This window comes from Cryptomeria japonica, chromosome 3 (genome assembly GCF_030272615.1).
Source record: "Cryptomeria japonica chromosome 3, Sugi_1.0, whole genome shotgun sequence".
Taxonomy (NCBI): Eukaryota; Viridiplantae; Streptophyta; class Pinopsida; order Cupressales; family Cupressaceae; genus Cryptomeria; species Cryptomeria japonica.
In genome coordinates, this window is record NC_081407.1 from 12,736,835 (window position 1) to 12,751,264 (window position 14,430).

General features: G+C 33.8%; 2 protein-coding genes across 3 annotated transcripts in view; one reads left to right on the forward strand and one right to left on the reverse strand.

The window, feature by feature from the left end:
* The window catches only part of LOC131049105 (uncharacterized), a 22,288-nt gene extending 18,251 nt beyond the window's left edge, over positions 1 to 4,037 (reverse strand). Inside the window, exon 1 of one of the 2 annotated variants that reach the window (XM_057983125.2) lies at positions 3,525 to 4,037. In XM_057983125.2, the coding sequence (XP_057839108.1) occupies positions 3,525 to 3,594 (70 nt within the window). In that variant the 5' untranslated portion in view covers positions 3,595 to 4,037. Of the gene's footprint in view, positions 1 to 2,431; positions 2,559 to 3,524 lie in introns of those variants that run through there. The other variant, XM_057983126.2, reaches the window with a different exon arrangement.
* LOC131049100 (replication protein A 70 kDa DNA-binding subunit E-like) lies at positions 3,863 to 13,657 on the forward strand. The gene is made up of 5 exons (XM_057983120.2): positions 3,863 to 3,954; positions 5,458 to 5,531; positions 5,620 to 5,820; positions 6,478 to 6,616; positions 12,877 to 13,657. The coding sequence occupies exons 1-5, from the start codon at positions 3,863 to 3,865 to the stop codon at positions 13,655 to 13,657; spliced, it is 1,287 nt and encodes a 428-aa protein (XP_057839103.2).
* Positions 13,658 to 14,430: the final 773 nt, after the last annotated feature.

Consider the following 14,430-nt stretch of genomic DNA (forward strand, 5'->3'; position numbering starts at 1 on the left):
AGGATTGCCATAAAAGCATTAAAACATTGTCAAGGAAACCAATCTTAAAGCATACAGAGCTGCACATGTTATCAGAGGAATCCAATGGCACTAAATGCCTTAAAGAGCTTTCAGTCAACAGTGGAGACAACTATCAATACAAAGATTTTTCAAAAAATAAACCTACCTCCTACAATTCATACAAATATGCCCTGCCTTGACAAGACCCTGGCTTTGTAACAGTTGAATCCCTAGACAATAAATTGGTACCTCTATGCAAGAACTTGACTCAAGAAACTAATCCTTGCCACCAATTACAAGTGTTCATGTATAGCAATTAAGTTTATACTTGGCCTTTCCAGCTGCATGTCATTGGAAATCAGACAAATCAAGAGTATATTCTCATAAGACAGCCTCAATAGATCAGCATTAAGCACTGTTACAGTCAATATACTTCCATAACTAACCGCCAAGGATGTGGGGCATCCACAGGGAAAATATAACACTAGAGAGTGAGAAGGCATTGGCAGACTAGGCAATACAAGTTTAGGTGCCAAGAGATCATATATTAGACATGAATTGGAACAATTAGCCACATGTGGCACCATTACGAAGGCATATACAATTTATGCCAAGAGTGATAAGGTCAACCCATTGTGGTGCCCATCATTATAGCATATTATAGCATTTAGGATACACGTAGACCACCTAGAAGCCAAGGCATAGAAAGAAAACCCAAATATCATTAAGACCAAAGTCTGGAATCAAACACCAATCATACACATATTAGAAACCCAAACATAAGTTGTCTCTAATCATTACTCAAAATAGGACTACAAGGGCATGGAAGTACACAATTGTCATGAATTTTGGTAGGCTAGGGCATACAAGATTTAGAGCCAACAGAGCAAATGACAACATAACATGTTTCAAGTGCAATAATCTAGGAAGCCATTTTTGGTGGACAATAATGTGTGTGTTGTGTGTGTGACATAAGCTTTAAGCCTTTAATGTTTTTCAAATATTACATTTCATGAAGATCTAAATATCAAGCTACAAAATTCGTAGTATGTTAATAACAAATGGTTAACATGATACGAATTGAACATAAAATGTGCTAAAGAAGTATTAATGTACTGACTACAGTGAATCCTAGTTTAGTGACTACAGTGGCCCCTAGCTTTAGCAAAAATAAGCATTGAACATATGATATGCCCAGTCTGTTACTCTGTAGAACCAAACGACTGAGCGATGTTATCCAACAATCTAAATGTTTCTCTTGATAAACATAGTATCACCATGTTTCCAAACTTATAACACAATGGGAACAAGAGAGTGACAGCACATTATCCCAACAACACATTGTTTGGATAACATCAAAACATGTCAAGAAAACTGTCGTATCCAATGTTCTTGAGGTGCGTCATTGGGGCCCCTGTAGATTTTATTTAAAACCATCATATTTGGAAACAACTAGGACGTGCCATGACTTTTATTTGTTTGAGAAAGATGAATATCCAAGGATCACTGGACATAAACTATACATACTTCTTTCCTCTTCAAGTTTACATAATTTTATGAAGATTACATAATTTAAATTGTGCAGATTTTTTAGTTTATTTCTATAAGATTTGAGCTAGTTGGTTGGAGAAATTGGCCATGATCGCTTCATTCTTTGCCTTATTCCATGTGAATTTTTATTTTCTTGCAGCTCAACACCAAAAGAAGGAATTTTGATTTGTATTTTCCTGAAGTGTAAATTTCCTTTGGTGTATAACTAAATGATTCATCTTTTTATGAAATTACCTTATATTCATGTAAACATGCACGTCCATTCCATTACTTGAAACATTTTCACAAGTGTTCAATAAAAATAGACCTCGTCTTAAAAAAAGGAAGGGACTCGGTCCCAAGAATTGCCCCCAAACAATTTGCCTTAACAGATTTTTAAGGATAATAAATTTTATTTAAAATAACATAGTAAAGCTCATCAAGGAGCAAAATGAAACTCTACTATAAAAACAAAATTAATTGAGTAAATTCTATCCTTACCCCTCAAATTAAAAAAATAAACAGGAAAATGAACCTCTAGTGCAAAATAAGGATAATTTTATAAAGCTTGTACGCTAAATTTAACAGCCCAATACTTTCAGAAGATGCTTCTAGAACTTAAAAACCTCAAATCTTCATAACATATGAGGAAGATAAACCCTAACGTGAAGCCCTACTGCATAAACCCATTATTTTGTAAAGTAAACGGCCAAATGTTAGGAAGAAAAACGGTCACTATAAAAATATAATTTCAGAACTTGCAGAACCTCAATTCTTAATAAATTAATAAAATAAACCCTCACATAAAAGCCCTGCTTCAAACCCACCATAATTATGCGAAAGCATACCCTAATTTAAGCGGCCAAAGCTTTAACGAAAGGTGAAACGGAAAAAATGTAACCTCGTAAAATACTGATGAAGACGAACCCTGACATAGAGACCTACCACAAAACCATCAATATTTTGCAACGTTTAACCTAACTTTGGACTGCCAATGCTTTTATTTTTTTCCAAAAGAAAAAGTTTCAACGATTACCAAACACTACAGTACCCAGAATCCACGACTCGAGACTTCACGCACAAAATTGAACGAATATGAAATTAAAATTTTACACTGCCAACAATCCAAAATAACAAAAAACCATAAGTTGAAATTTTCGCAACGAAAAGCAGCTACAGTAAAAATCCCTGGACTGTAACTAAAATTTTTCATGACGTCGCATAAAGAACCCGATATGTTGCCTATTTCAGGAAAAGTACAAAACAACATTTAATATTAGCGGATAAGGATAACAGTAACACGGAATTGAAACAAAAAAGTCAGCTCGGAATATGTCGACTGCCAACTGGTGCATGCTGCGCCAACTGTGCATTGAAAACTGCTTCAAGAATCATTTCGGGGAAGAAAAATCGTCACACAGAAACCAAGTACAAATATCAGCCAATACCGTTAAATTTCTTTACAGCTGAGCCATACACATAAACTTGCAGACCAAAGGCAAAAAAACGACAAATACCGTTAAAGTCTTATTCAAGAAAAGAAACACGAAATGAAGTTACTTTATGGATTGTTCAACCTAAAACTCGAAATTTGCACAAATATCAGCAAGCGCAAAAGTAAGCCATTGCTGTTAGAAAATGTCTCTACTGAAACATAAAAGACGAATTTCTCCCCAATCAATGACTACGTACAGGTGTCAGCGACTTCTTTGTACTTAAAGCAAAACAAAGTTTCTCTGAATACAGTGAGACTATTAATAAAAATATCAGACATTACAGTTTAAATTTATCTTTGGTGAGCAGAAAAAGTTATCAATAAACAAATCTTGAAAGGCACAAAAAGAGACTAAATACAAATGTCCATTTTAAACCAAAAAGCTCTTACATGTGCACAGAGAGAACTAAATACAAATGCCAGCTATTGCCATGGAATGTTAAACATCTGAAAGAATTTTTTAGTATAATCGATTTTGGCATGCATTATGCCACCTTACCTAACGAGTCAACAAATACGTGAGAAGAATGTCTGGCAACCCATGCAGAGGAGGCCTTGACTTCACCCATTTGTTTAACTTTGCTGCTTTTGAATTCAGATTTGTTGAGGAACAATCCTCCTTGTTTGCGATTTGAACCCACGACCTCACTATCTCTTTATAACCCTAAATGATTAAATAATCTTTGGATGTATTTGTTGATATTTTCTCTCCTTTTATAGCGTTATTTGAATTCCTCTGGCTTTGCAGGGGTGGTCCTCTGGAGTTTTCTTTGGCCACGGTCACGTTGGAGGTGGAGGAGGTTTAGGGGTTTTTCCCGTCCCCTTCCTGTAACCGCCATGCGCGTCAAATCTCATGACAACTGTCGGTCGGCTGTCAGCATACAGCGGTCAATGGCGGCCATGGGATTTGGTGAAAGTTGCGCAAATTCGTGAAAAATGTGTGTTTTTTCTTTTAGCGGGAGATCTACAAACGTCTCGCGGGCGGTCAGATGGGAAAGACTCTCGGACTACCAAGTTCTCCCGAATCTCCGATCGTTATCTTAGGTTATGGAATTTTTAAAACCGCTGGTCCCACGAATTTTATAGTACCAGTTAATATTAAAAAAATTAATTCAAATTTTTAGGATGTTGATAGTTTCTTAGAATTTTTGTTTTTAATAATGTTTTTGTTGTTTTTTTCTTTGTCCTTGTTTTTTTTTTTTAAGATGGTATGGGCAACCAATCAATTCGGAGTTAGCATCTTGGTAGAGTGCTCATTGCTCAAGATAAGAAGATTCTTTTCCAGATTAGGTTTGGATTAGGTTTGAATAGATAATCATTTAAAAATTTATTTGAGGCAAGGTTCAATAATCAAATTTAAGTCATATTTGTAACTTTTTCTCTTTTATTTTAATGAGGCTTCACATTTCATAAAAATAAATCATGAAGTCTAATTTTAAGGACACTAAAAATTTGTTTAAAACAATATAATGTTAAAGTACATGTTTGAATTCAGATTTGTTGAAGAAAACTCCTCCTTATGTTTTGAACCCACGACCTCAAGATCTCTTTATAAGCCTAAATGATTAAATAATCTCTCATTCACTGTCTTAAGTTTTTGTTATGTGGAATTTTTAAAACCGATGTGGTCCCACGAATTTATAGTACTAGCTAATATTAAAAAAATTAATTCAAATTTTGAAGATGTTGATGGTTGGTTAGATATTTGTTTTTTATAATGTTTTTGTTTTTGTTTTCTTTGTTGTTGTTGCCTTTTAATAAAAAGGAATCACAAGGCAGCCAACTAAAACCAACTTGGAGCTTGTATATTTGTAGAGTGCTCATTGTTCAAGATAAGGCAGGCCCTCCCTATACATTGAATAAGCTTACAATTGGGTAAATTGAAGTGAAGCAAATCAACCTCAAGATATACATGGACAAACCCCCTTCTGGCTTTGTTTTTAATAATGTCATTTTGTCTCACCTCTCAAACAGTTTTAAAGAGACAAAAAATCTTAAAAATAAAGAGTAGACCTCTTAATTTTTAAGATTAAATTTTAATTTATATTTAAGCCAATAGGCTTTTAGTGGGCGAAAGCGACCGGAAAATTGCAAGACATTCTGGCGGCCGCCGGAATGTCTTGCCGCCGGCGTTCTCCCTCTGGTTGCTGATGTGCTCGTGCCTTGCCGCTAGCATTCTCCCTCCGGTTGCTGACATGCTCGTGCCTTGCCGTTGTCTCTGTGTGTGCGCTCTGTTTCCCAAGCGATGTTGTCTTTAACGATTTTGTCCTCGAGGCTGTGCACGAATGTCAACGTTCTTTATGGGTGCTTGCAACCCTAAAATCTAATTTGTTTTGTTGTTGTCGGCAATATTTCGCTCTGCAATTTTCGCTCTGGAAATGTTCACATAGATTGTTGGGTTTTGTTCTCGTTGTGACTGTTTTGCTGGTTAGGTTTGGTTCTCGGTGTGACTATTTTACTAGACTTCCTTGTGAGCTTGACAACGTTACTGGTTTGAAGTTGCAAGGTAAGGTTTCATTTTATTTAAATATGTTTTGCTTTTTTATTGCATTTTGTTTATAGTCTGTTTATTTTCTCCTTTCGTGTGCTTGCAGGGTTGCTGCTTTGTTTCTGTTGCTTAACTGTTTGTGGGTGTCGCTACTTCCATTTTGCAAGCAATTTGCTTCTGTGTGCTTCCAGGATTCTGGATTTGTTTATGTTCTTTAATTGTTTGTGGGCGTGGCTACTTCCACTTTGGAAGTCATTTTCGAGGCTGCTTTGTGAGTTTCACGACGTGAATGCTTTGAATTTGCAAGGTAAGTTCCGCCGCTTGCAACCATAAGATTTAATTTGTTTTATTGTTGTAAGCAATATTTCACTCTGCAAATTTTCGCATGGGTTTGTATATAGTCGTGCAGTTAGGTTTTGTTCTCATTGTATGAGCTTCACGCCTTGAATGCTTTGATGTCCTTACAGGGTTGTTTGTTTGTTTATGTTGTTTAATTGTTTGTGGGCGTGACTATTGAAATTGCAAGGTAAGTTCCCATTTTATTTAGATTCTTTATGCCCGCTTGGAACCCTAAAATCTAATTTGTTTTGTTGTTGTCGGCAATATTTCAGTCTGCAAATTACTTTGTCTATGTTATTTAATTGTTTGTGGCCGTGACTACTTCCAATTTGCTAGGCAATTTCACATTGCTTTGGATATAGTTGTTGACTTAGGTTTTGTTGTCGCTCTGAGTGAATGGTTTGAATTTGCAAGGTAAGTTCTGGTTTTAGTTAGATTGTTTTTGGTCTTTTAATGCATTTTTGTATACTCTGCTTATTTCCCGGTTTGGTGTGGTTGCAAGGTTGGTACTTTGTGCATTTTGTTGTATGTTAAAAGGTAAGCTTTGATTTTAGTTAAATTTTTTGGGGTTTTGTAATGCTTTTTTTTAATAGTCTGCTTCTTTTCTCCTTCTGTCTGCTTGCAGGGTTGTTAATTTGTCTACGTTATTTAACTGTTTGTGGTCGTGACTACTTCCAATTTGCTAGGCAATTTCGCATTGCTTTGGATATAGTTGTTGACTTAGGTTGTGTTGTCGCTCTGAGTGAATGGTTTCAATTTGCAAGGTAAGTTCTAGTTTTAGTTAGATTCTTTTTGGTTTTGTAATGCATTTTTGTATACTCTGCTTATTTCCGGGTTTGGTGTAGTTGCAAGGTTGGTACTTTGTGCATTTTGTTGTAGGTTAAAAGGGTTTTAGTTCGGTTTTGTTGTTTGCAAATATTTATTGATTTAAGTTTATTGCTTTGTTTTAATCTTTTCGATATTTATTGATTTAAGTTTATTACTTTGTTTAAATCTTTTTGTCCCCAATGATGTGCACTAATGCCGACTGTTTTATTGGGCTTGTTTCTGAGGTCGTCAACGTTAATGGTTTTACGTTGCCAGGTACTTGTTTATTTTGTTTTTTAAATTTTCAAAATTTGTAATGCATTATTTGATAGCGTCCTTATTTTTGGGCATGGTGTGCTTGCAGGATTGTTACTTTGGTTATGTTATTTAAGTGTTTGTGGACGTGATTACTTTCAGTTTGCAACATCTCTGTTCACTTTGACAAGTATTTAGGTCTTGACCATTCTGTTGCCGATTAAATTTTGGTTTAAGTTAAAAGAGTTTTAGTTTGCCGGTTGCAACCCTAAAATGTAATTTCTTTTGCTATTCTCAAGAATATTTTGCTTTGAAAATTTTCACCGAACATCCAATATTGAATTTCAAGTTTTCAAAATTTGCAGTCCTTTATTTTATAGGGTGTTTTGTTCTTTTACGTATTGTACTTGCATGGTTGTGACTTTGTTTATGTTATTTAAGAATTATAACTTTTGCTCAGCCTGAATATATATGCAGTTATATATATATATATATATATATATATATATATATATATATATATATATATATATATATATATATATATATATATATATATATATATATATTATGGCTTCCTTGTGGTCATCTCCATGCGTGTGCTCTGTTTCTGAAATAACGTTGTCTTTAATGACTTCATTCCCGAGGCTGTGCATGAATGTCGACGTTCTTTATGTGTGCAAAGATTAACAAATTCTAAGAGTACCAATATATATATATACAGATGATCTACATATATATATAATTATTATTTTTAGAATGCATTGTAGTCCTGATATTTGTATATATATATATATATATATGCGCATGTATACATGTATATAAATACACATATGTACGCATATATTTATGCATGTATGTATATATACACATGTGTGTATGTATATGTATATAGGATTTTATTAAATCTCTATTTTAATAACTATGTTCTAAAGTGTGTAGGATTTATTGATACAAGTCTGCATTGTAGTCTCAAAGTAGTGACGTCCACAAATAGTTAAATAGCATAAACAAATTATTTGTATAATTGTTTTCCTTAGAATACTTTGCAATACTGATATATGTATATGTACATACCCATATGTACATATATACATATGTCTATATATGTGTATATAGGGTTTTATTAAATCTCTCTTTTAATAACTCCATTGTAAAGTGTGTAAAATTTGTCGATACAAGACTGCGTTGTAGTCTGAAAGTAGTCACATCCACAAACAGTTAAAAAACATAAACAAAGTATATATATAATTATTTTTTTAGAATACTTTCAAGTGTTGATATATGTATATGTGCATACACATATGTACATATATATACATACGTGTATGTATAGGCATTTATACATGTATATAAATACACACATGTACGCATATATATATATGTGTGTGTGTGTGTGTGTGTGTGTGTGTGTGTGTGTGTGTGTGTGTGTGTGTGTGTGTACATATAGACATGTGCGTATGTATATGTACATAGGGTACTCTATGTTGTAGTCTGAAAGTAGTCATGTCCACAAATAGTTAAATAACATAAACAAAGTAGCAAGTATAAAAGAATTTTTACAGTGCCAATACTTATATATATATATATATATATATCTTATCAAAGTTGTAGTTGTCCGGCTCAAAAATGGGTTAACACCACAAACATAAACTCCATCACCCAATGATGGAAGATCGGTGTATTTTTGAGCAGGTAACCAACCTGATACCTTGATGGATTGACGTTTTAATTCTAGATTTAGTTGAGAAGCCACATTGGACGGCAAAGATCCAAAAAGAACTAAGGAGGGGTGATTTGCATATTCAACCAATTATATATATATATATATATATAGATATATATATATATATATACATATGTATATATATATACATATATATGTGTGTGTATATATATATATATATGTATATATATATATATATATGTATATATGTACATATATACATATATATATATATATGATGTACATATATATATCAATTTATCTTACCGAATAAAAGCCTTCATGTGCACACAACAGTAAACACTCACAGCCAAAACAAAACCTAACTCGACAACTAAATCGAAAGTTACAAGAAAAATTTAACAGAGCAAAATACTTACAACAACAACAAAACAAATTACATTTTAGAGTTTCAAGCACCCATAACAAACTAAGAGCCCTGCGAGTGCAGGACGCAAAAAAAAAAGCACACTATAAAAAAAAGGTATAATAAATGCAAGAAACTTTAAGATGAACATTTGTCTTGCAGACTGAAAGTAGTCACGTCCACAAACAATTAAACAACCAGGGTGGAAAATACCTCGCAAAGGGGAAGTACTTAGCTGCACAAAGAGTTAAACAAAGTGACAACCTTGCAAGCAGACGAAAGGAGAAAATAAACAGACTATAAAAAAAATGCATTACAAAACAAAAAAGAATTTAAATAAAACCAAAGCTTACCTTGCAAATTCAAACCATTCATGGCGTGAAGCTCACAAAGAAACCCAATAAAATTGTCACAGCCAGAACAAAACCTAACTCCACGACTATATACAGCCTCATGTGAAAATTTACAGAGCAAAATATTGCCTACAACAATTAAACTTGAAGTAGCCACGCCCACAAATAGTTAAACAACATAAACAAACCTGCAACCCTACAAGCACACACAAGGAGAAAAATAAGTAGAATATAAAAAAACTGCATTACAAAACAAAACAAAATTTAAATAAAACGAAAGGGAAAAATGCATTACAAAACGAAAATTGCTTGCAAACTGGAAGTACTGACGCCCACAAACAGATAAGAACAGAAACAAAGCAGCAACCCTGCAAGCACACGGAAGGAGAAAATAAACAGACTATAAGCAAAATGCATTACAAAAGAAAAACATATTTAAATAAAACAGAACCTTACCTTGCAACTTCAAACCATTAACGTTGTCAAGCTCACAACGAAGCCCAGTAAAATAGTCACAACGAAAACCAAAATTAAATAAAACGAAAGCTATTTCCAAAAATTTGTACAGCAGATTCGCAAAAAATGCATTACAAAATGAAAAAGAATATAAATATAACCAGAATTTACCTTGCAAATTCAAACCAACCACGGCTTGAAACTGACAAAGCAACCTCGAAAATGCTTTGCCATTACAAAACAAAAACACATTTAAATAAAATGAACCCTTAACTTGAAAATTTGAACTATTCATGTTGTCAAAGTCACAAAGAACCCCAGTAAAACAGTCACAACGAGAACAAAAGTTAACAACCTTATGTGAAAATTTCTAGACCGAAAATTGCAGAGCGAAATATTGCTGACAACAACAAAACAAATTAGAATTAAGGGTTGCAAGCAGCCATAAAGAACGTCGACATTCGTGCACAGCCTTGGGGATGAAATCATTAAAGACAACATCGATTTGCAAACATTAAACATAACGTTGCTCCACAAAATATTTGGTCAGAGTAACATAAATCACATAACTGGCTTTGTGCACATGAAGGCTTTTAATCTCAAAGATAAATATCCACTAACAAATGTTCCATATTTAGAACGTTAATATATTGTAATTGATGTCTATAACTGTGATTTTGTGACAATTGTAAAATTGAATACTTACCTTGCAAAGTGAAAGCATTCATGCCCATACTTAAATATGTATCCATGTATACATATAGATATATATGTATATATATCAGATGTATATGTATACATGTATGTACACTGATATAGACACACACACACACACACACACACACACACACACACACACACTCTAAAATAAATGCAACTAAGCACTTCTCTTGCAGACTGAAAGCTTTGTAAGTTAACTCATTAGTCAATTTACAAAACTTAAAGTATTGGCCTAATTATTACAAGTTTTTATAGTTAGTTAATACTAAATTCATTATGATTCACAAAAAAAAATGTGATCTACTTAAATATTTGTTGTATTATTCTTGTATATTCACTTTTTTTAGTAATGCATTTCCACTCTATCATTCAAACAGAAAAAAGCCACACTAACACAATCAAATTTCAACAATGGATAGAAGATTGAAAGCAATAGAGAACATGAACAATGTAATTGAAAGCATGTTACAAGAAAGCAACAAGTTAAAGAGCAACCTCAGAAAGATAATTGACCACTACCAACATAAATCACCAAAGTAAACAACAATCAACCTCTCTACATCTTGTAATGTTGTAACAACCATACATAGTATTGAATTAGCACCTTTACCAATACCAAGTACTGAACAATTAGTTGATGCAATGGTTATTTTCACATTGGGAGACAAAGTATTTAAATGGACTGATAACGAGCTTGGATGGGTTGCTTGGGTTGATCCTATGTTGTTGTAATTATTCAATCTTTGAAAAGTTACATTCACATTTTGGTTAATATTCGAAACATACAGAAGCATCCCATATTTTCAAAGATCTTTGATGAGATGAACTCATATTTTGTTAATATGCTCTCAAATATGTAAATCATGATGTCATATTTAATGTTTTTTAATCTTATCAACATATGACCAATTATCATTTTCAATGCATGTTTCAATCACATTATGATCAATTCATTACCATTTGAAACAAAAAATAAATTGTAACAATGTTACTCTATGCTCAGTTAATTTTGCTCTGCTTGTGCATATATACCTTTGATAAGCTTACATCATGTTGTGATTGTATTCTGATATAAGAACTACAATTCATCATGCTTATAATTTACTTTTAATTCTCAAAAGGTCTATATGCACAATGGCATCTTCAACAGCTACCTCTGAATCGATAGCGCACTCCACTATTGATAATTTGGTAAGCTAAATTATCAATTTTTTTCAATATAGAAAGCTTTTATGCTCTTTTTTTGGACAAGTCATCACTCTTTTCCATACCACCCTTTTCATTACCACATGCATCCTTTTTTCATAGCATAGTGCAAAAGTAGATGCATACTCTATAGACAACATAGCATGATTTCATAGTTTACTAACACAAGCTTTACATTAACAAGTAAGGAAATATATGAGCTGCTTGTCGTTAAAATTAAATCCTCTATATTTATATTATTTTTTGTAGGCAAAAACCCAAGAGTATGTCCCTACCCCTTTTGCAATTCAATCTATCAATGCTGGGGATGACCTTCCTTCAACATTGCTACAAGTTTTGTCATTTCAGAAAATGCAGAACACAACAGATGATACTGACAGACATAAATTAGTGTTATCTGATGGAACATATATGCAGTTGGCAATCTTGCCTTCTAAATATGCTACTCTGATAGATTCAAATATTCTAAAAATAGGCACAATAGTCCAGTTATCGAGTTATACATGCCGATACATATGGAACACAAGGTAGGAAATCAACTATGGTTATTAAATACAATATGTTTCATCTTTTTTTAATTTCATTTTTGTATAATTAACAGTAATTTAAAAAGAAGTCTTTTGTTTTCACAAGACTATTGTAATACTTAGTCTGGAAGTGAAACAAACTGATTGCCCATTCTTTGGTAAACCAGTATACTTGTTCAAAGAACAAAAACTAGAAATTTTGTCTGAGGATAGACCATCAACATCTAAATGATCTCTTCAGTTTGCAACTGAATTGCCATCCCCACAAACAACAACTTCTGAAAATATAAGCCCTATCAAAACTTTGAATCCATACCAAAATAAATGGACAATCAAAGGGAGAGTTACTCATAAATGCCCTATTAAAGCATATAGCACAGCCACCAAAAATGGCCATGTGTTTAGCTTTGACATTGTTGATTGTGAGGGTTCTGGAATTAGAATTACATGTTTTGATGAGATAGCTAAGTTACACTCTAACCGTGTGGACATAGGTTCACATTATATTATTTCAAAGGGATCTGTTAAGGAGGCAAATAACAAATAACACGTTGGTTGACATAATTGGTCTTGTTCTATATGTTGGAGATATAATTCCTATACACAGGAAAGATGGCAGTCAAACACAAAAACGTGTCGTGAAAATTAATGATCTATCTGGTTCAACGATTGACATTAACTTATGGGGTCCAATGGCAGAACAAAAGGGCCTAGAATTGAAAAATATGTTGGCCAATGATAGTGTGGTTATCCTTGCTTTGTGTAATGCTCGTGTTGGTTATTTCAATGGGAAGCTTATAAACATAACAGTTGCAACAACATTACATATCAACCCAACTTTTCTAGAAGCAGAGCTTCTAACATTAAGAGGAAAGGACCCTTTGCTTGTCATACCCTTTGTTGCAAAAACTATCCACATAGATGGCAAATATACAAGAATGACAATTTCTTCAATCCGTGAGCAAATGAGCATCAAACCAGAAAAAATTCAGATAACTTTGCTAGCTGTTATGCGCTTTGTGAACGTAAATGACCAAAATTTCTATTACGCAGCATGTCCACTAATAGTCAATGGAAGGCCTTGCAAGAAAAAATGTACACAACGAGTTGATGATTCTTGGTTCTGGTCTAGATGTCAAATCACTATACAAGACTGTAATTATAGTTACCTCTTGCCACTAAAGTTACAAGATGCCACTGGTACTCTATGGGCCATTGCATTTGATGAGGGTAGCATTCACTTGCTACACAAAACTACAAAACAACTTTATGCACTACAAAATGATGCAACAACAACAGAGACAACTTCCTCAATGATTAAGAGACTACTGTCACGTTACTATTCATTCACACTGTTGGTTTCTACTGAGACATATAATTTAGAATAAAAAATGAAAGTGACAGTCAATAAAGTTGCTCCTGTTGACTTCAAAGCTAAGTGTCATGCACTACTTGCAGAAATTGGCTGCCTAAGTACACAGACTTAGAATTATAACGCATCTTTTCTGATTATTAAACTTTGCAGTTTACAATACAATTATATTATTAGCTAATTTACATATTTAATAGTTTTACATATACAAACAATTATGTTTTACGAAGACAAGGCTGCTTCTATAAATATCTATATGGACATTTCTTACATCTACCGATTATCTCTTTGAAAGTTTTACCTCTTGACATAAGTTATTTGTAGTCATACTCATTACTTTTAAATGTGTTAACACTATGTTGTTTGCAAAAAAATTACACATATATGCACGTATATCGTTGTTTTCCTGGTCTAATATCTATCTGTATAACAATACAACACCACAATTATTCATACGTATAGTCTAGCGTCCTAAAATTGCGACACTTGCAATTTCGACTGCATTTCGGTCTTCACGATGGCGACGCAACACGCAACCTGAATGGAGACCCCGAAACTTGCTCACGACACTGAAAACTGCATTTTTCAAGCACCCTGGCCTGAACCTCCTTGCACCCTGCTGTCCCGGGAGGTGGGACCAGAGCGCCCAGCGCCCTGGTCCCCAGGACCATGGCGCCCAGCGCCCTGGTCCCTGGGTCCTATTTTGGGCCCGGTCTCCTAAGGGGTCTCGGGTCTTTTTGTTTGCAATTTGGAAATTAACTTTCCTGGTCGGCCTAAGGTCGGGAAAAT